We start from the raw sequence: 20,751 nt of genomic DNA on the forward strand, positions 1-20,751 counted from the left end.
GTGGAGGGGCGACAATTCTCGGTAGACTAAACATAGTATGACACAATATTTAGGAGTAAACATATATGTGATTAATAAAAACAAAAGCAAAGATAATGACAATTCATCATAGCAGTTTTCTTTTGGCTGGAATTGGAGTGGGGATGGAGGGGCCTGGGATAGGGAAAGACCCTACTACTAGATTCAGGCATATTAATAATCTAGTTCTTAGATTTAGTGGTGAGTTGACAGATGCTCATTGTATTATTTTGCTTGGTAACTTTACATTATGTTTCATCTTTTTGTATGTAGCAAATATTACAGAATAAAATTTTAAATTTCTTTAATTTAAAATATAGATGGGTGGCCACATGAGTTATTAAAAAAAAATACATGGTATTCCACTGAATTGGGTACACTATAACGTATATCACCTGGGTAGGTTAAATATATTTGAGTTTATTGGGCAAGTCATATAACTTTTCTGTCTTGTCATAGAAGTGATTATAGCTTGTGAGCATTTACCATATGCCTGTTGTTCTAAATAGTACTTTGCATGTATTAAGCTATATAGTCCTTCTAACAACTCCGTGCTCATGTATTAAGCTATATAATCCTTCTAACAGCTCTATGAAATAGGAATTATTATATCCCTGTTTTAAAGATGAGCTCCTGAGGCATAGAGGTTAAAGCAACTTGTTGAAAGTTGCACAGCTAACAAGTAGAAGAGCCGGTATATGAACCCACACAATCTGCCTCCAGGGCCTACACCTTTTAACTCCTCTGCTTATATCAATTGCTATAAAAGCACTTACTTAATAAGTTTGTTATGATTAAAGGAGACTGTGTTGTTTGTGTGGGGGTGGTACTAGAGATGTCAGGTGCAGTTACTGAGATTATTAGGCCTCCTTGGGAACCTGTGAGTCCCCCTGAGAAGGGGAGGGTGGGTAGGGAAAGAAGCCATTGAGAAGGAAATGCTGTCCTCCTAAGAGCCTTTGCCAGTATGTTTGTATCTTCCCTTCTTCCAGAGACCATGGCGAGCCCAGGGAAAGACAATTATCGAATGAAGAGCTATAAGAACAATGCCCTAAACCCTGAGGAAATGAGGCGAAGAAGAGAGGAGGAGGGCATTCAGCTCCGGAAGCAGAAACGGGAGCAACAAGTGGGTTAGCCCAAGTATTCTCAAACGTGCTCTTCAGGGAGGCAGGCCAGCCACCACGGGTGACCTCCACCTTGCACTCTCACTTTCCTCTTGGGAAAGTAGCTTATCTCTGTGGGCCGCTCATCCAGCTTCCTTTGTTGTAAAGAAATTTTGGAAGCTTTGAGAAAGAACTGTCCCTTATTCCTTTTCCATAATTTAGAACAACTTGGACATCATTTATGTCTTCAATATAACATTCTAGTGCTAACCCCTTGTTTTTACCCAGTAGTCACTGTTAGGACTGGCCGTCAAGGCCCAGCCCCAAGCCTGGCCCTTTAAGAATTTTGTCAGCCATCTGGGCTGCCTTACTTCTATTTCTTGAGTCCATTCTTTGTAAGTCTCCCTAGAACCGAGACTGTATTAATGCCTCATCGTCTACACTCTGCCATGCACCATGCACCACACGCCACCACCAAATTGGTTCCTTGCCCAGGTCTAGATGCTAACCTGCTTCTGCCCACCCTTTTGCTTTACCATTATTTCTTTCCTTCACAGCCTTTTATATGCATCACCTTTTATACAAAGGGCACAGGAATTTTAAAAGATTTTTTTTGCTTATAAAAATGTTCTCCAAAAATGTAAACAATCTATAACATAGAAAGTAAAGCCCTTGAATATCTTTCCATATCAGTATATTAAGCTTGGCATTTTCTCATACGGTAGCATTTCCTTGACAGTTATGCCATAATTTAATATTGGGTCATACTTTGTTTTCTTTGTTTCGGTAAGAAGTCTTACCACCATCTCTTCTCTTTACTTTCAGCTTTTTAAACGGAGAAATGTGGAGCTGATTAATGAAGAAGCCGCCATGTTCGATAGTCTCCTCATGGACTCCTATGTGAGCTCTACCACTGGGGTAAGACCCTTGCAAGCTTCCCAGGCAAGCTTGGGAAGTACTGCTTCTACAGAACAGAAATTGGTCAGTTCACATCATCTAATTAGCTTTACCAACAACCATGCTAAGCTCTTTATTCCATGGGCCCTTTTGTAGCTGGTCAACTTAAGGAGTCAATAAGGATTCATCTCTGATGGAAACACCAGAGGAAACATTTAAGGGAAGCTGTCAGTTGCCTCAGAGGTTAAGAATCACTTCCAAATGTTCCAACTTGAAGCAGCTGTGGATTAAACACCTTCTGAGCCTGCTGTTATGCCTTCCTCTTGCCCTGAAGTCTTTAGAAAGCAGGATTCCAAACAGGATTATGGGCTCATATCTGGCTCTAGTATTGGTTTGCAAAGTCGTGAACCTGTTTTATGTTCTAGGAGAGCGTGATCACAAGAGAGATGGTAGAGATGCTCTTTTCTGACGATTCTGACCTGCAGTTAGCAACCACACAGAAATTCCGGAAACTGCTCTCCAAAGGTACAAAGCCTAGTCTTCCCCAGGGGACCCTGCATGACTTTAGCATCTTGTTTCTTCTCACTGACCTCATCAACTACTCCCTTTCACTCATTCTGCTGTAGCCCTACTGGCTTTGGTGTCCTTGGACAAGCCAGGCACATTCGTACCTTTGCACTGTCTATTTCCTCTGCCTGATATCCTTTACTTGCAGATAACTGTGTGACAGCTGCTGCATTTCTATGATCAGATCCTACCTTCTCAGTAAAGCCTACCCTGACACGCTATCAGAAATTGCAGCTCCCCCCACCCCTGCAGCATTTTTAGTCTCCTTACCCCACCCTACCTATTCTTTTTTTTTCCTGTTACACTTACTGCCTTCTTACATAACAGGATATTTCTCATCACGAGGATATAAGCTCTACGAGGGCAGAGACTTTTGGTTTTGTTCACTACTGTATCCTCAGTACCCAGAAACATGTCTGGCACATAGTTTGTGCCTAGTAAAAATTTGATGTATGATGGGAAAAATATTCCCTGACTTTTCTTCCTCCCAAGAAAAGAATGCTGGTCTTGGAAGGGAAGTGTTTAGACAAGGGTTGCTCCTCCCTTGGTCTTCTCTCCCTTAATTCTTTACTTGCTTAGGTAAGTAAGGTTAGTTACTTGCTTAGGTTTAGGAAGCCAAAGGTGAGCATAGTTAAATTAGGATTGGCTTTACTCTTTGGCATCTCAGCTATTTTATACAGTTCAAAAATGACCAGCTATTGTTTTTTTTAATATATATATTTATTTATTTATTTATTTATTTTTGGCTGTGTTGGGTCTTCGTTGCTGCATGTGGGCTTCCTCTAGTTGCAGTGAGCAGGGGCTGCTCTTCGTTGCGGTGCGTGGGCTTCTCATTGTGGTGGCATCTCTCGTGGAGCACAGGCTCTAGGTGCGCAGGCTTCAGTAGTTGCAGCACGCGGGCTCAGTAGTTGTGGCGCACGGGCTTAGTTGCTCCACGGCATGTGGGATCTTCCCGGACCAGGGATGGAACCCGTGTCCCCTGCATTGGCAGGCAGATTCTCAACCACTGCGCCACCAGGGAAGCCCCATGACCAGCTATTGTTAAAACTACCTCACCAAAAGGGAGTTTGGGAATGTTTAGAAGGATTGTCAGGAGTATCTAGGAAGGATGGTGGACTTACCCCCATTAAAGCATTAGCCAAAGCCTCTCCTGACTTTTCCTCTCCCTCTTCCAGAACCTAGTCCTCCAATAGATGAAGTTATCAATACTCCAGGAGTGGTGGATCGGTTTGTGGAGTTTCTGAAGAGGAATGAGAATTGTACATTACAGGTGAGGCCTGGGGTGGAGAGTTACCAGATGAAAGCCCTTTTGCCAAGAAATTGTAGTGGCATGTTTCTACAGACACATCTCTTAGGATATAGACAAGATATTGAGGGAATGTTTAAGAGATGCTGTTACCTCAGAGGTCTTGACCTCAATCAAATTAAGAGGCCTACAAACTCTTCCCTAAAACAATCTCAAAGGAAAGATACCAGAATATGACAGACTGATTATTCAGAGGTTATATTATAAATTATAAATATAAATATATTGGGTTAGCCAAAAAGTTAGTTCGGATTTTTCTGTAAGATGTTACAGAAAATCCCGAACGAACTTTTTGGCCAACCCTAGAGGTTCTAGTCCACTTCTAACCCTGAGATGAACCATTTTGCTTCTCTGGGTCTCTCGTCTCACAAATGGGTAATGAGTAATCCATTAGAACTTATTAGAAACTTGGCTGAAAGGGACTTTTAGAGACCCCTCTCACTCTTATCCTGGTTTCAGAGATGAATAAAGTGAAGCTTGGGAAATAAAAACGTGACTTGCCAAAGGACTCGTGGGTGCTGTGGTAGTGCAGGACTAGACCTGGGACCATGGAAGCCCAATTCTGTCTTCCCATTATGTTATATCACTGCCAGCACCTCTTCCTATCATTTAAAGGTGGAGAGGGAAAGGCTTGTGTGGTTTTTGTTTTTGTTTTTAAGTCAGGGGCAGGAGGCTTATTGCTCTGAGCCAGCTAGTAGGCACGGCTGCTCAACTGGAATGACCTCTCACTCATGGCTTTAATCTCACTTTCAGTTTGAAGCTGCCTGGGCTCTAACGAACATTGCCTCTGGAACCTCTCAGCAGACCAAAATTGTCATTGAAGCAGGGGCTGTCCCCATTTTTATAGAGCTGCTTAACTCGGACTTTGAGGATGTACAGGAACAGGTAATGCACAAATTTGACTTAATTCTTGATGGTACCAGTGGTACTTATCCCCAGTTAAGAGGTTAAGAGCAAAGAGCTCCTGAAAACATTGGGATTTTCTTAGTGATAGAAGTGTCTTTTGTTATTCCTAAAGAGCCCCTTTGGGACACACCTGAGTCTGTGCTAATGCGGTGACCTAGATAGATAGCTTCAGGAAGGGAGGTCTAGTCATCAGAAAGACCAAATTTAGGATTAGAGGATAGGAACCCTCAGCCCCACCCCACCCCCACTCTTCCCACCCCTCCACCCCACCCTCCCCAGGGAGGTTAGAGGGGCTAGGGATTGGGTTATAAAAAGGCTTGAACAGTGAGATTCAGAGAGCTTCTGGGTTGGTTAACACTCAGTGTGCTGGGAAGGTGATGTGCCTGGAGAGGGCTTGGAAGTTCTGTGCAACCCCACTCCTCAACCCACACCTTGCCCTGTGCATCTCTTCCATTTAGCTCTTCCTGAGTTGTATGTATTACGGTAAACTGGTAAACGTAAGTAAAGTGTTCTGAGTTCTGTGAATCATTCTAGTGAATTACTGAACCTGAGGAGGAGATTGTGGAACTCCTGAATTTATAGCCAGTTGGTAAGAAGTATGGGTAGCGCCTGGGAATTGCAGCTAGTATCTAAATTGAGGGTAGTCTTGTGGGACTGAGCCCCTAGCCTGTGGGATCTGCCCTAACTCCGAGTTAGTGTCAGAATTTAACTGAATTGACACAGTTGGTATCAGAGAATTGGTTGTTGGTGTAGAAAAAACTCCACACATTGGGCATCGGAGGTGGTGCTGGAAAAAAGACACCACAATACCCATTTCTCAGCACCTACAGATCATAAAAACCCAACTTCCATTTCTTCCACTGGTTGGATAGAAGTGGAGAGTGGTACTAGGGTTTTTTCCTATATTACTACATATAGGGTTGGTCCTATGAGGCTACAAGAATGCAGTTTTCCCGTCATTTTCTCCTTTTCTGGGGGGGATAAGGAGGTCTTGGTTTGGCTTCTCTGGCTGCAGTACAATGTCAGCCTGCCTTCCCCAATGAACCAGGAACTCTCAGAGGAAAATTCCTCATAGAGCAAGTGCTCAATAAGGATGTTAACAAGGAGGGTACCTGAGCTTATTTAGTGTGTTTCAGGTCTTGATGGGGTGTTTGTCCTGGTTATTGGTGGGTGTCACTCTGTAGTTGTGAGTATAAAGTACTCACAGAAGCCTCTAGGCTCTGTGGGTGACAGTTCCATCATCCCTTTTTTAGGCAGTCTGGGCACTGGGAAACATAGCTGGAGACAGCTCCGTTTGCCGAGATTACGTCTTGAACTGTTCCATTCTTAATCCTTTGCTAACGTGAGTAATTATTATCATCTGCACCTGGGGTATCTTTCCGGCAGCCATGTGGCAGATCTTTGGGGAGCAGTTTACCTTAAGACGATGAGTGAATACAAAAATGATAAAAGTGCATTCTCATTGCCAGAGTAAAAGATAGTATCTTTTGAGAGTAAGAAGATTGTGTCACTGGTCTGTGTCTTGTGCTTCCTCACTTTGTAGCACTGTAGAATCTCATGTTGGTCATACCTGTCATTGTTGAGCCAGAGGAGAGAGGAAGGACTAGCCCATCTGGAAGAATCTAACCTTCTCTACGGAATGCATTGATTTGCTATGGGTTTATGCCTAGTACATTGGAGAGCTCTGTTGTAAGCCACAGATCTAAGACCCCATGCAGAGTCATCTGGATGCTCCCATCCCTTCCTCTGTACCCTTATAGTAGAGCTACATCTAAACCAAAACAGAGGGAGGAGCTTTTCTTGAGAGGCCACAATCTCATAGGCTACTATTATAACTCCTTCTTGGGCCTGTCACAGAAAATCATTCCACACTGCATGGCTAAAGCCCTCACACTAAACCTTCAGCTTTTATTTCCAAAGACAACAATACTCTTGTTTAGAACTTGTGGCCACAGTTAGGGGCACAGTATGTCCTATCTTAAACGTTTAGCATGCTTACTCACGGTCCAGCCCTCTGTTTGTCCTTATTAGCTATGGTCTTAATAAGCCACAGCTGGTCCTAATCCTCTGTGAAGATGTAGGTCGGCCTCCTGGGCCAAACAGGCTCACTTAACTTAAATCTATGGGTAGGACGAAACAGGCTGCTAGAGTCTTAGGGGTCTGATTGGATTTGCTCCTGGGGGTCGTAGGCAACAGCTCTATGCAGAGAGCATCATTGCTCAGGATCTGGCTTTGCTGTCCCCTTCAGGCTGCTTACCAAGTCCACACGACTGACAATGACACGGAATGCAGTCTGGGCCCTGTCAAACCTGTGCCGAGGCAAGAACCCACCCCCAGAGTTTGCAAAGGTAAGACAGCTTCTCTTTTTTTTTTTTTTTTAAATACTTATTTATTTATTTATCTGGTTGCACTGGGTCTTAGTTGCGGCAGGTGGGCTCCTTAGTTGTGGCATGCACGTGGGATCTAGTGCCCTGACCAGGGATTGAACCTGGGCCCCCTGCATTGGGAGCATGGAGTCTTATTCACTGCGCCACCAGGGAAGTCCCAAGAGAGCTTCTTACCAATTCCTGAGTGAAAGCAGGTTCCTTCATATGGAGGAATTTTGATATGGGAGTTTTCAAGTCTTTGGGGAACCCTCAGAGTCTCATCCTTGGGAAACTGAAAAAGGCAGTCGTCAATGAAGTAGGTGATCTCATATGCCTGGATGGTAAAGTGAAAATGTGGGCCTGATGGTTTAATGTAGTAGAAATCTCCAGGTTTTAGACTTACTTAGTAGAGGAGGGCTCAGCGATGTCAGGGTTAGTGGTAGAGATGATGTAACCGTGTCCGCCTGAGTCCCTCTCTCTCTGCTTCCAACAGGTCTCCCCCTGTTTGCCTGTGCTGTCTCGCCTACTCTTCAGCAGCGACTCAGACTTGCTGGCAGATGCTTGCTGGGCCCTTTCTTATCTGTCTGATGGCCCCAACGAGAAGATCCAGGCAGTCATAGACTCTGGAGTCTGCCGGAGATTGGTCGAGCTTCTAATGTGAGTGATCTCAGTTAGAAAGGGTACAGATTCCCTAAGCTTCTCCAAGCTCAGAACTGCAGTCAGCAGTCTGCTGCCCTATCCAAAGGTCTGGAGCCATGAGTGCTGCTGGCCTTGGTGGTCAGCCGAGTTGAATGCCATGTGCTGGCCCTCTACTGATCAGATCGCCCTCCTCTGTAGGCACAACGATAACAAAGTGGCTTCTCCTGCTCTGAGAGCTGTGGGTAACATCGTCACCGGGGATGACATCCAGACCCAGGTAAGGAGGAGGAGGAGGGCTGTCTATGGACAAAATCCTTCTCTGCCACAGACTTTGGTCCTGGTAGAAGGCAACATGATCTAGGAGAGAAAGCATAGGCTTGAGTGAAAAATTCCAGCTCTGCCACTTTCTATATTATTTGGGGGCAACTTGGTTGCCTTCATTTTTTTCTATAAATTGGAAGCAAGTCATCATCCATTGGGTGCTATTGAAGAAAAACTAAATGGAATAACCTGACTCACTACCTGGGACATTGTAAAGTAATTGTTAACAGATTTTGAGTTACGGTACCTTTGAGATACTAAAAGCTATGGAACCTCACCCCTACTTCCTAGACCTTTAGGATCCCATGTCTCGTGTTAGTCTCCTGTTAGTAACACTCCCACTGAGAGCACAGTATACAGTGTTTCTCTGTTCAAAGGCTAGAGATCTGAGTATTCTTTGCGTCTTGAGTAGTTTGCATAATTCTGTGGGATTCTTCACAAATTTCTTACAGGTGAGCAGTCTCACTCAAGCCCACACTCATTTTCTAGGTCATTCTTTGTGTGTGTGTGTGCACGCGTGTGCCTGTGTACAGATATTCATAACTTTTTCTGTTTTTACAATTTTTAAGTATAGTTCACTGGCATTAAGTACATTCATATTGTTATTCAACCATCACCGCCATCCATCTCCACCACTTTTGCATCATTCCAAACTGAAACTCTGTACCCTTTAAACAATAACTTCCCATTTCCCCCTCCCCTCATCCTTTGGTAACCACCATACTATTTTCTGTCTCTTAGGAGTTTGACTACTCTAGGTACCTCGTATAAGCCGAACCATATATATTTGTCCTTTTGTTTCAGCTTATTTCACTTAGCATAATGTTTTCAAGGTTCATCCATATTTTAGCATGTCACACCTTCATTCCTTTCTGTGGCTGGATAATATTCCAAGTGTGCATGTGCCACATTTGGTTTATTTATTCATCTATTGGTAGACACTTGGGTTGCTTCCACCTTTTGGCTAGTATGAATAATGCTGCATTGAGTATTGGCATACAAGTATCTGTTTGAGTCCCTGCTTTCAGTTCTTCTGGGTATATATCCAGAGGTGGAATTATTGGATCATATGGTAATTTTATGTTTAAGATTTTGAGGAACCACCATACTGTTTTGCGCACAAAACAGTGCAATGGCTGCGCCATTTTACATTCCCACCAGAAGTGTACCAGGTTCCCATTTCTCCGCATCTTTACCAACACTTGCATTGCCTGGATTTTTTAAGGATAACTATTCTAATAAGCGTGAAGTTGTATCTCACTGAGGTTTTGATTTGCATTTCCCTAATGATTAGTGATGTTTGGCATCTTTTCATGTGCCTATTGGCCACCTGCATTTAAAAAAATTTTTTTTGTATATTCTGGATATTAATCCTTATCAGATATACGATATGTATATACTTTCTCCCATTCTGTGATTTGTGTAATTCACTATGTTGATGGTGTCTTTTGGTACCCAAAAGTTTTAAATTTTGATTAAGTCCAGTTTATCTAATTTTTCTTTTGTTGCCTGTGCTTTTGGTGTTCTAGGTCATTCTTAACTGTTCAGCCCTCCCTTGCCTCCTCCACTTGCTGAGCAGCTCCAAGGAGTCAATCCGAAAGGAAGCTTGTTGGACCATTTCAAATATCACTGCTGGCAACAGGGCTCAGATACAGGTAGAACAAGCAGGAGGAAGTTGGGGGGGGCAGCAGGTAGAAAGGCCTGGGAACATGAGACATTGTGGGATATTGCCCTCTAGAAGAAAAAATTTATTTCCCTTTTGAAATTGGGGTCAATGGATGCTATCAGTCAAAGATTCTGTGTAACAGAAGCCAGGTTCCTCTGTAGCGTCTTACCTATGTGAAAAGAACTTTCAGGAAGGGGAAGATGTCTTAATCTTTTAGCTGATTTGGGGTCTGGATTTGCTTATTCTTCTTGAAGTGACTTTCTTTCCTCCCCCGCACCCCACCCTCCACCCCCCAATTCTTCTCAGGCTGTCATAGATGCAAATATCTTCCCTGTGTTGATTGAAATCCTTCAGAAAGCAGAGTTCCGTACAAGGAAAGAGGCAGCCTGGGCCATCACCAATGCCACATCAGGAGGAACCCCTGAACAAATCAGGTATCACAGTCCTTTCCCATTGTCTTGAGTGCTATGTGTACTCTACCTCTTGGCTCACAGTTTACATGTGACCTCTAAACTGCCTTTTCTGGGATAGGTCTGCCCCTGTCCAGTAGGGTTTAACTGGTAAGCTGCTAGAGTGTAGCATGGGAATCTGAAGTAGATTCCTATAAACCATGTACCTCTTTTCCCTCCTGGAGAATGGAAACTTATGACACAGACATCTCTCTCCTCTGCCTCTTTCTACCCTCAAGAGAATTTAAATCTATGTAATTCTCAATTATCCATACAAATGAAAGAGAACCATGCTATGGCTCTTTCAGAGCAGCTTCTTTGGGAAATCATTTTTGGCAGTGATACTTGGGAGAAGCAAATAGGAAAGCTATTTTGTGTGAGGATGCTCTTTGATTCTGGGTTCCATTATCAACTTGAGTAGGAGTGGTGGGAACTGGAGAAGTGCCTTGCCTTCAGCTTGTAGCTTAGGAAGGGGAATATATTCAGTATAAATAAAACCTTAGGAGAAAAGGATAGCCACTGAGTGAAGCTTTTGAGGATACAGGGTTGTAAATGGCATTTTGGACAGGAAAAAGCATAAGTAAGTAAAGGTACAAAAATCAGAAACCTGGAGACCTTTACTGTTTGACTGGAATGTGATATTCTCGGAAGGGAATAATGAGAGGGGAAGCTAGAAAAGGTTAGGAGCCAGATTGTATTGTTATGACTGTAGAGCTGGGACTACAGAAATTTTAGGCAGGGAAATGATGTGCTCAGAGTAGGTAATACTGCAGCAAGGAGACATTAGAGACAAAGAGGAGGAATCCATGGCAGCCTTCTACATGGAAATGAACTAAACCAGTAGCATTGGGAGGGTGATGAGATTGAGATAAAGGATGGGTGGTTATGAAAGCTCAGTCAGAGTGAATTGCTGAGAGCATTGATGTGTGTGAGGGAGACCCAGAGACCCCATAGCACCTGCCTGGCACCTCCCTTGCCTTGTCTTAATTTAGAACTTACCTGGTCTCTGCCCCTCAGGTACCTGGTCTCCCTGGGCTGCATCAAACCCCTGTGCGACTTGCTGACTGTGATGGATTCAAAGATTGTGCAAGTCGCCCTCAATGGACTGGAGAACATCCTTCGGCTCGGAGAGCAAGAGGGCAAGCGCAGTGGCTCAGGGGTCAATCCCTACTGTGGCCTCATCGAGGAAGCCTATGGTAGGTGCCCTCTCCCCAACCTCATGTCTGCTGTAAGTAGAGAGAAACTCTGAAATAGTATACATATGTGAGGGTGTGTGTTTTGAGGGGGTCATCATTGAATGCAAGGTTTTATCCCACCAGTTCCATTTCCTCTGAGGAGCAGTAGATGAGTTCTGTTTCTGATAGGCTCTACCTAGTAAGTAGGTTATGGTACAGATGCAAAAATAAAGCTCCAGAATTGATAATAGAATCAGGAGCTGGAAGGCATGTTTTCAGCTGAGTTTCTAGCAGCAAGTTCTTTTCTTTCTTTTGTTTTGTTTTTCCATTACAGTTTATTACAAGATATTAAATATAGTTCCCTGTGCCATACAGGAGGTCCTTGTTGTTTATCTGTTTTGTTAATAGTAGTTTGTATCTGCTAATCCTAAACTCCTAATTTATCCCTCCCCACCCTTTTGCCTTTGGTAACCATAAGTTTGTTTTCTGTCTGTGAGTCTTTTTTTGTTTTGTAAATAAGTTCATTTGTATCATTTTTTAGATTCCACGTAAGTGATATCATATGATACTTGTCTTTCTCTGTCTGACTTACTTCGCTTAGTATGATAATGTCTAGGTCCATCCATGTTGCTGCAAATGGCATTATTTTATTCTTACTTATGGCTGAGTAATATTCCATTATATATATGCACCACATCTTTATCCATTCATCTGTTGATGGATATTCCAGTTGCTTCCGTGTCTTGGCTATTGTAAATAGTGCTGCTATGAACACTGGGGTGTATGTATCTTTTCGAATTACAGTTTTCTCCAGATATATGCCCAGGAGTAGGCTCGCTGGATCATATGGTATCTCTATTTTTAGTTTTTTAAGAAATCTCCATAGTGGCTGCACCAGTTTACATTCCCACCAACAGTGTAGGAGGGTTCCCTTTTCTCCACACCCTCTCCAGCATTTATTATTTGTAGACTTTTTTATTTTTTTGGCTGCACCGCATGGCTTGCAGGATCTTAGTTCCCTGACCAGGGATCGAACCCAGGGCCCCGGTAGTGAGAACGCTGAGTCCTAACCACTGGACCACCAGGGAATTCCCTTGTAGACTTTTTGATGATGGCCATTCTGACTGGTATAAGGTGATACCTCATTGTAGTTTTGATTTGCATTTCTCTAATAATTAGTGATGTTGAGCATCTTTTCACATGCCTATTGGCCATCTGTATGTCTTCTTTAGAGAAATGTCTATTTAGTTTTCTGCCCTTTTTTTAAGATTCTGTACACCTACAACACACACATTTTTTAAAAATATTTATTTATTTATTATTATTTATTTTTGGCTGCGCCAGGTCTTAGTTGCGGCATGCAGACTCTTAGTTGTGGCATATATGCAGGAACTAGTTCCCCGACCAGGGGTCGAACCCTGGCCCCCTGCATTGGGAGCACGGAGTCTCACCCACTGGACCACCAGAGAAGTCCCTTCTGCCCATTTTTTTATTGGGTTGTTTGTTTTTTTGTTATTGACCTATACAAGCTGTTTGTATATTTTGGAAATTAAGCCCTCATCGGTCTCATCGGTTGCAAACATTTTCTCCCATTTTGCAGGTTGTCTTTTCGTTTTGTTTATGGTTTCCTTAGCAAGGTCTGTTAGTGCTGGATTGACTCACCACTCATCTCCAAGAGATTCGGAACAGTTAACGGTTTGCCCAGGTTAAAAGCAGAATCGGGACTAGACTGTCCGGTTTATAACTGACATTTTGGTCTTTTTCCTTTGGGGTTATGTCATTTTAGGTAAAGATCTCGGCTCTCCTCTTTCAGATCAAAGAGAGATCTGATCATATTACTTGTGTTTATAAATGCTAACATAACTCAGGGAAGGAAAAAATAGATTGTTCCATGGACCCATAGAAAAGCACTCAAAGTTTACTCTTCTCCCTCCTTTCTTCTTGCCACCATAGGCTTGGATAAAATTGAGTTTCTCCAGAGCCATGAGAACCAGGAGATCTACCAGAAGGCCTTTGACCTCATTGAGCACTACTTTGGCGTAGAAGATGATGATAGCAGCCTGGCTCCCCAAGTGGATGAAACGCAACAGCAGTTTATCTTCCAGCAGCCTGAGGCCCCCATGGAGGGCTTCCAGCTATAATGTCTGCCTCCGGGGAGGGGAGGGGATGGGAAGCACCACCAACCAGCGGAAAAGCAGCCCTCTGGTGGGCGGGAAGCCAGCCCCCCCACCATCAGCCACCACACACCTCTGCTGCCCTGGAAACTGTGCTCTTGACCTGCTCCGCCCCCTTCCCTGGAGGGAGCACCCTCTGGACAGACAGAACCATCTGAGGCTCACATTTGGGTTTTGTGACAAGAAGGGGACGTGTTGGGTTTTTCTTCCTTACACTAGATTTTGGCTGCACATATGTCTTTAACCCAGGAGCCCAGGGGTAGACAAAGGAGGACTGAGGTAATCAATTTTGCACCTTTTTTATTTTTTATTTTTTTTCTTTAGTGGTGACTTCCTTCCCTTTTATCTTCCTTCATCCTTCCCAGTCCTCTGCCCTGATCTCTGTAACTCTTATCTTGGGTACTTGAGCAGATGGAATATTCCACAGGTCGGGGGTGGGAGGGGAGGGGAGAAATCCAAAACAAAGTGTTCTTGCTCTGACAGAATATTAATCTTGTATGCTTGGATTGCGTTATTTAATTTTTTTTTCTTTTGCACATTTTTCTTGTATTACGATTGCTCTTTCCCAGAGCCATGAGTTCCTGGTTTTAGGAATCCCAGCTGCCAGCATTGTCTGGGACTAGAGGCTGAGGGGGAGGTCACCATGAGACAAAGGCCCCTCCCTCCCTTTAACCCCTTGCCCAGACCTCTTAAGTTTGGGAGATCCCCTTCACTCTCTTGGGGGCATGTACACCAGTGGGAGTGAGGGGAGAGGAACACAGGCCTTCAGACGGGGCTTCCCATGTGTCGCTACTGATCCCATGTTTCCTACCCACCTTCCAATGGTGCGACCCAACTTCATTTGTTTACTTGAAAATTCCCCTCAGAGTTGAGATGAACCTCTGGGGTAGCTGTATTTTCTCCTAAGCACATGACAGAGGGCTGTGGTCCTTCCTTTCTCTTGAGGAGAAAGTCCTTGCTCTGGTGACCCATAAGTTGCAGAGGAGCTTGGAGTGAGAGTGTCATGTATTGGGATAGCCAGTGGATCCCTGCCTTTGGCCTTTCTTCTTATTCTTCCTCTTCCGTAGTTGGATCATGTATATTTTACTTCCAAAGGAGAGAATGTCAAAAAGTTCTGTATTTTTTTATATTCTATATATTACATAGGTCAACCTTAATTGGTCTCAAGAGGAAGAACTGTCTCTGTAATTTCTGTGAGTAGGATACTGTGAGGAAGACCAAAAAGAGATGTGGAAGCTCTTTTGCTCAGGAAGCCTGACCTTGATCCTTCTCCTCTCTGCTTGGGTTCCGGGCCACCACCAGGGGCCACCCCTTAGCTCTGGAACCTTTATATAGCAGGGCAGCCTGGTCTGATTGTCCTAGTACCTGAATGGAGCAAGGATGGCCCCAGGGCCCGGTGAAGTCTACCACTCTAGTCCTTACCACTGAGCATCCTGCTTACATCAGGAAACCCAGAAAGCAGTCTGCCTCCTCAGATTCAGTCTCAAACGCCCTTGTCCACATAAGTTATCACAGATGGCTGCCATGTCTCCTATCCGAGAAATTTAGCAGCCTCAGGACTTTTTTTGAGTGATTGATGTCTTCCCTGATTGGGATCCTTGTACATGGTTTGGATTTTACCCTTCCTGTGACAAATATAATCCTAATGGCTTTTCTTTCCCCTTTGAGTAGAGCTACTGCAGTGCCTCAATGGCTTGCCTGTGTGCTTCAATGGATTACATGTGGTAGTAAAGCCCAGGTGTTGGGGGTGGGGTGGAGGAAGTTGTTGGCTAAGTGTAGGCCAGTGGTGGAGCTGAAGGCACAATCTGCCCTGTCCCTGCTTCCTCACAGAGGTTGGGCAGAGCTGCCCTACTCCAAACTGTATTTTCCCTTCCCCAGAAACAATGCCATTCTTGCTCCCATTCCTACACATCCCCCTCTGGCTCAGGTGAAATCCATGCCACTCTGCTTACAGATAAAACGTTCAGTTGTTTTTGGCCACTGGTCTTGAATTTGCCCTCTGTTTCCAGTGTTGAGATCCAACTCCAGAGACATTTTCTGAGAAAGGTGGTTGGGGCTGGTGGCTATCACTGAAAAGTGACACTAGTGCTGTACTGCCTAAGTGAGTCAGATGCTGCTCTGCAGGTTGGGCATGGTAACTACCAACCCCACTCCCCCAGGTAGGCAAGGCGCAGGACCCTCTTCACTTGGCCTGCCGACTCCATTACAAAACCATTTTCCTACAGATCAAAAGAAAGCCACCCCCCACCCCTTGTCCTTGTCCAAAGGGCAGAGCATTTTATTTTAGTAAGATCTACTTTGTACATCTCTAGCAATAATTAAGTCCCTGACATTGGGGCCAAATTCTTATTGTGAGACATACACATCCTGCCTTCCCCAACTGTTCCTCCCAAATCTACTTTTGCTTCAGATCCTGGGCCATGCACCAAAGAGAAGACTCTATTGATCATCGGCTACTGCTTGAAGCCTGTTTTCTACAAGGACTCCAAAGGCTGAAGTCTCCCAGGGCACATGAGGACAAATTTCAGATAAACATGGCCTCTAGGAGCTTTCCTTTGTTAGTGTCTTCCTCAGACCGTGCTTTCCCATTGTATTCCTCTGACCCCCTCTTCAGTCAACAGGTGAAGTTCTTCCAGCCCACAGAGGCAGTAACATCATCTTTTGTGTCTCCTTCTCTCCTCTGGCCATCTTGGGAAGCAAAATATTATTTCTTTTTAGCCCAGGCTTGACAGCCACTCTTCGTGGGCAGTCCCTATCTGGACTCCAGACCCTGGCCTAGGTGAAGTCAGAGCTTTCTGACAGATTTCTGAATGGATGTTACAGGGATGGAGGGGCTCCCCAACCTGCTGTAGGGAGTAGCCTGAGAAGACTTGTGTTTGCAATCTTAATACTTTGGCACATAGCTATGTCCATTTTAAGATCTCTGGTGGGTTGGAGATACTTAGGTGTGGATTAAGGGGACAAGGAGCCTTTTTCTTAGCTAAAGTGTTCAAATACTGTTTTGAACCGTGTCAGCTATTCTTTATTGCCAGCCCTTCTGGGCATCCCACACCCATGTCTTCTTCTCTAGTATTAACAGGCTCTGTGGTCTTAGAAGCCTGCCTTCAGTTCTGAGCTATCCCCAGTGACTGACTGGCCATGGTATTGGCTGCAACCTTGTTAGAACCACATAGGTTCCACCCTTACCTGGCTAGCCTAGTTACTTGAGGCAGTGGGTACAAAAGACCCTTCCAAGTAACAGGTGTTGATGACTTCAGCTTTCAGGGACCCTTTGTGTTCCTCCTTACCTAGAACCTTTAGATCTACTCCTGTTTTCTTTTCCCGGGAAGCCTCTTTCCAAGAGCCCTATTTAGAGCTGAACTGCACAGATTATAGCTGCTACCACATTTAAGGAAGAGCGAAAGAAGGCTTTCAGGCACTGACCTTCATTTTCTCTTAAGCCAAACCAGTTTAATATGAAAACTCTTGGAGAATGAACTAGATTTCCATTTTCTCATGTCTGCCTACCCTCCCCCTACACTGTACAATTACCTGTTTCCAGCAAAATAGAAGGGAAGGAGATGAACGCCTAGCAATACTTCCCTCCTTCTCCCACATGCCCTTCTTTGAAGGCCTCAGCTTATTTGTTCAGGCCATGTCTCTTCTCTCCAAGACTCACTCAGCTTGATAGCCATCATCTTGAATATTCCTCAGTAGATGCATCTTGTGGGCTTGGCTTCTGGATTCTCAGTTGAAGGCAAGGAGCCAGATTCTCCAGGTCCTTGCAGGCACTACAGGGACCCATAGGGAGAAGAGGCTGGCTGGGGACCTCAGGATTGTGTGTGCCTGTCTGCCTCCCTGGCAGGCTGAGGAAGGGTGCAAGGCTCGGTGCACTGAACCATAGGAAAGCCTCACAACCAGTAGCAACATCTTCCAGGTAGGACTATCCTAGAAATAAGTGCATGTGAGACTTGAGAAATTGCTCAGAGTAGGTTTTTTCCATAGCCGTTTTAGGATTGCACATTTTAGACCAATCTTGTCCAGTGTTTTTTCTGTCTTAACTTTTGTATTTTTTGTTAAGCCAACAAGCTGAGAATTTGGCCCTGCGGGGATCCATGTGGTAGGCAATAGCTGCTCTTTGGCCAAGGCCTTCATAAAGGATTCAGTCATCCCATTGGCTGTTCCCTAGCCCCACCCCCTGATGAAGACCATGGTAAGGGAAGAATTTTGAGGTCAGTACAAACCAAGTAAGTCTGTTAATTAAAGCTGTTAGTTTTCCTCTGAGAGGGCATTTTGCATCAGGCCTGGGCTACATGCAGAATCAAACCTGGCTGTGAGTTAGAAGAGGCACCATTAAATTTGGGGCCCAGAACACCCCAGGAGAAAGGTTTGTGTAGTGTGTCATAAAGGTCTGCAGTGCATTTGGGCGCACCTCACTACTTCTGGGCCAGCCTGACTGCTGATGTCCACATTAGCACATACCTGAACCCCTCCGCTAAACTCTAGCCCTGCTCCCCTATGTAGGTCAGATGTTCAGCCTCTGGGTTTGGGAAGAGAAAACTCTGCCATGGCGACAATCCTCAGGCCCTGGAGTTGGGTATTGGCTCTTTTAGCCAGATTTGTGGGAATTGCCTTTGATTGAACCACTAAAGAAGCAAAGGGGTATGAGGTCCCAGTTACCCAAGACAGACCAGATGTCCCTCAAAAACAGCTTGGGTTCCCAGCTATAGACCTTAGGAAGGTGAATCAAACCTTTTCCCTCACTAGTTTTTCTTTCCAAATTTATTTGCTTTTAAGAACTATAAACTCTGGCTATTGTTTTCCATGTTCTCAGGGCCCCTGGGTAGACAGACAAAGCTTGATGATTTCAGAGCAGATACAGGCCAAGAAACCATGGCATTGAGTGTGCTGAGTCCAGACAAATGATATTTATATACACATCCAAATTTGAAGAGAAAATGTATTTCTTTAGGTTTCAAACACTGTAATAGATATAAAGCAAAAATAAAAACCTGTTGCAAAGTTCTAAATCGTGTTCTTTGGAGTGATCCTAGACTGGATTTTTTGGAAGTCAATGAAGTGAGGGTGTTTAAACTTTTGACCTAACAGTGGAATTAAGAATTGTTACAGCCTGCTTCTGCTATGAAGAATTTTTAAAATCAGCTTTATTGAAATATAATTGACGTACAGTAAATGGCACATATTTAAAATGAACAACTTGTTAAGTGTTGACATATTTGCATCCATGAAACCATTACCACAGTCAAGAAAATGAACATGTCCATCACCTCTAGAAGTTTCCACATGCCCCTTGGGAATCCCTCCTTTCTGCCTAACCCCCAGCAACCACTGATGGAAGCTCTGTCTCTCACTATGGTTTAATTTGCATTTTCTAGAGTTTCTGTAAGATTTTCACATTTCATCACCACTCCACAGCCCTTTGAGCCCAAAGTAGTTCACAAACTCCTCACTTTGGTTTAGATCAATTCCTAAAGCGGCGATTACAGACTAGCAGCCAAAAAGTTGATACAACCCAAAAGGAGAGTTTTGGTTGGCTGATAGAGTACGTTTTAAGTTTTAATTCGTTGCCAACATTAAAAGATGTGTCTATATTTTAAAAATATCTGGCACTCCTGGGCCTGAGTTTCCGCATGAAAACAATCTGCAAGAGCTCTATTATCGGTCACCATCACCACCACTCCCAACCACCACTCCCAGAGGGCTCCCTAACTGACTCTGGCAGGCGCTAATATTGTTGCCATTTTCTCTTACAGCAAAGAAGAAAGTAACTTTTTTAACCCATGTTTCTATCAAATTTTCTTATTCCTTGCCTGTCTGTTCTTCTCATTACCCAGCTGGCCCCTGGAGACCACTGTTGACCCTTCCTGGTGCACCACTCCACCTCTCACCCCATGGGTACCTTGTTATATTATGTTCTTTATCTCTGCCTAGAACACCCTCTTCCTATGGAAATCCATCAAGGCCTGATTCATATGTTACCTCCTCAAGAGATTTCCCACATGCTTTTCTGGAAATAATGAGGGCCTTGGTTTTGAGAGACTTAAATTCCAATGCTTTCTGAGCTTGAGTTCCACCTTTATACTGTTAACACCAATATTGCCTCTCAGTGTCACCTGGTAGACACTGCCTAAGTGGCGGGAAAGAGCACTGCGCTGAAGTCTCTTCAACTAGGGGAAATATTTAACATCTTACGAACCCTAAAACGATGCCCAATTTGCACAACAATTTAAAACATTCTCTGCCTTCTCAGCCCCCAGACTGTTGCTAGGCTTTAGGACTAGAGTATTTAGCCAACAGTTCTTGAACGTTCAGTGAGTTGTAATAATTTCAACACCTCATCGCTAATGCTGTAATAGAACTCTGTCTAGACCCAGGGAGCTAGGACAGACTGCAGAGTACTGAAAAGGTTCTGAAGTGAACTTTGAGCTCAGTGGGCCTCAAAAGATTGTTTTACCAAGAAAGGAATTTTGGAAGGTAGAAAAGCACCTGCAAACACCTGGGAAGTCCTGGAGATAGTAAAAGTAGAGATGTAACAAAAAAGGCAGAGGGGTTGGGCAGGATTGGCTGGAAACAGAAGCCAAACAAACCATTTAGGCATTAAATTCCGGGCACATGGGTTGCTGGGTTTTATTCCATTATCTATAGACAAATAGATAAAGAATTGTGATCTTACATCTGGAGAAAAGCTTGGCTTTTTTTCCCCTTTAGCCCCAGTGCAATTGGGACTTTGTAGAGGGTGGGCCAGTCAGAAAAGGCTCAGGAATCTGTTGAGGCCTTAGTCCCCCTTGCAGGGCCCCCTCAGCACCTTCCAAAGAGGGGCTCAAGCTGGTAATGAAGATGGAAAAATACTTTCCCAAGTTATTTTGATTCATCCTCAAGGAAAGCCTACGGTGGTGGTTGTTTCTTCTGAGTAAGAGACAGGGTAGTCCAGTAGTTAAGATGGGTGCCAGACTTCCTAGCTTTGAATCTGCTCTAATCAGTCAACAGCGATGTGACCTTGGACAAGTTACCTAACCTTTGTCTTACAGTCCACAGCTGTAAATTGGGAATAACAAATAGTACAGTATTTACGAGGATACCGGGAAAGCTAGTGTTCAAGGAACTACTATTAAAACCTTCTATTTGCATACGGAAATTGAAGCCCTGGGAGGGAAAAGAAGGCCGTCA

The 20,751-nt window shown here is 44.1% G+C and overlaps 1 protein-coding gene across 2 annotated transcripts in view; it reads left to right on the forward strand.

Moving 5' to 3' along the window:
- KPNA6 (karyopherin subunit alpha 6) overlaps window positions 1-18,587 on the forward strand; it is a 53,942-nt gene extending 35,355 nt beyond the window's left edge. For both annotated transcript variants that reach the window (XM_007170596.2, XM_007170597.3), the window contains 13 exons: window positions 1,008-1,141; window positions 1,944-2,036; window positions 2,441-2,540; window positions 3,758-3,852; window positions 4,642-4,773; window positions 6,048-6,136; window positions 7,043-7,142; window positions 7,654-7,817; window positions 7,998-8,076; window positions 9,650-9,775; window positions 10,093-10,220; window positions 11,253-11,431; window positions 13,364-18,587. In XM_007170596.2, coding sequence (XP_007170658.1) covers window positions 1,008-1,141; window positions 1,944-2,036; window positions 2,441-2,540; window positions 3,758-3,852; window positions 4,642-4,773; window positions 6,048-6,136; window positions 7,043-7,142; window positions 7,654-7,817; window positions 7,998-8,076; window positions 9,650-9,775; window positions 10,093-10,220; window positions 11,253-11,431; window positions 13,364-13,551 — 1,607 coding nt within the window. In that variant the 3' untranslated portion in view covers window positions 13,552-18,587. The remainder of the gene's footprint in view (window positions 1-1,007; window positions 1,142-1,943; window positions 2,037-2,440; window positions 2,541-3,757; window positions 3,853-4,641; window positions 4,774-6,047; window positions 6,137-7,042; window positions 7,143-7,653; window positions 7,818-7,997; window positions 8,077-9,649; window positions 9,776-10,092; window positions 10,221-11,252; window positions 11,432-13,363) is intronic.
- Window positions 18,588-20,751: the final 2,164 nt, after the last annotated feature.

The sequence above is a fragment of the Balaenoptera acutorostrata genome, chromosome 1, assembly GCF_949987535.1.
Source record: "Balaenoptera acutorostrata chromosome 1, mBalAcu1.1, whole genome shotgun sequence".
Taxonomy (NCBI): Eukaryota; Metazoa; Chordata; class Mammalia; order Artiodactyla; family Balaenopteridae; genus Balaenoptera; species Balaenoptera acutorostrata.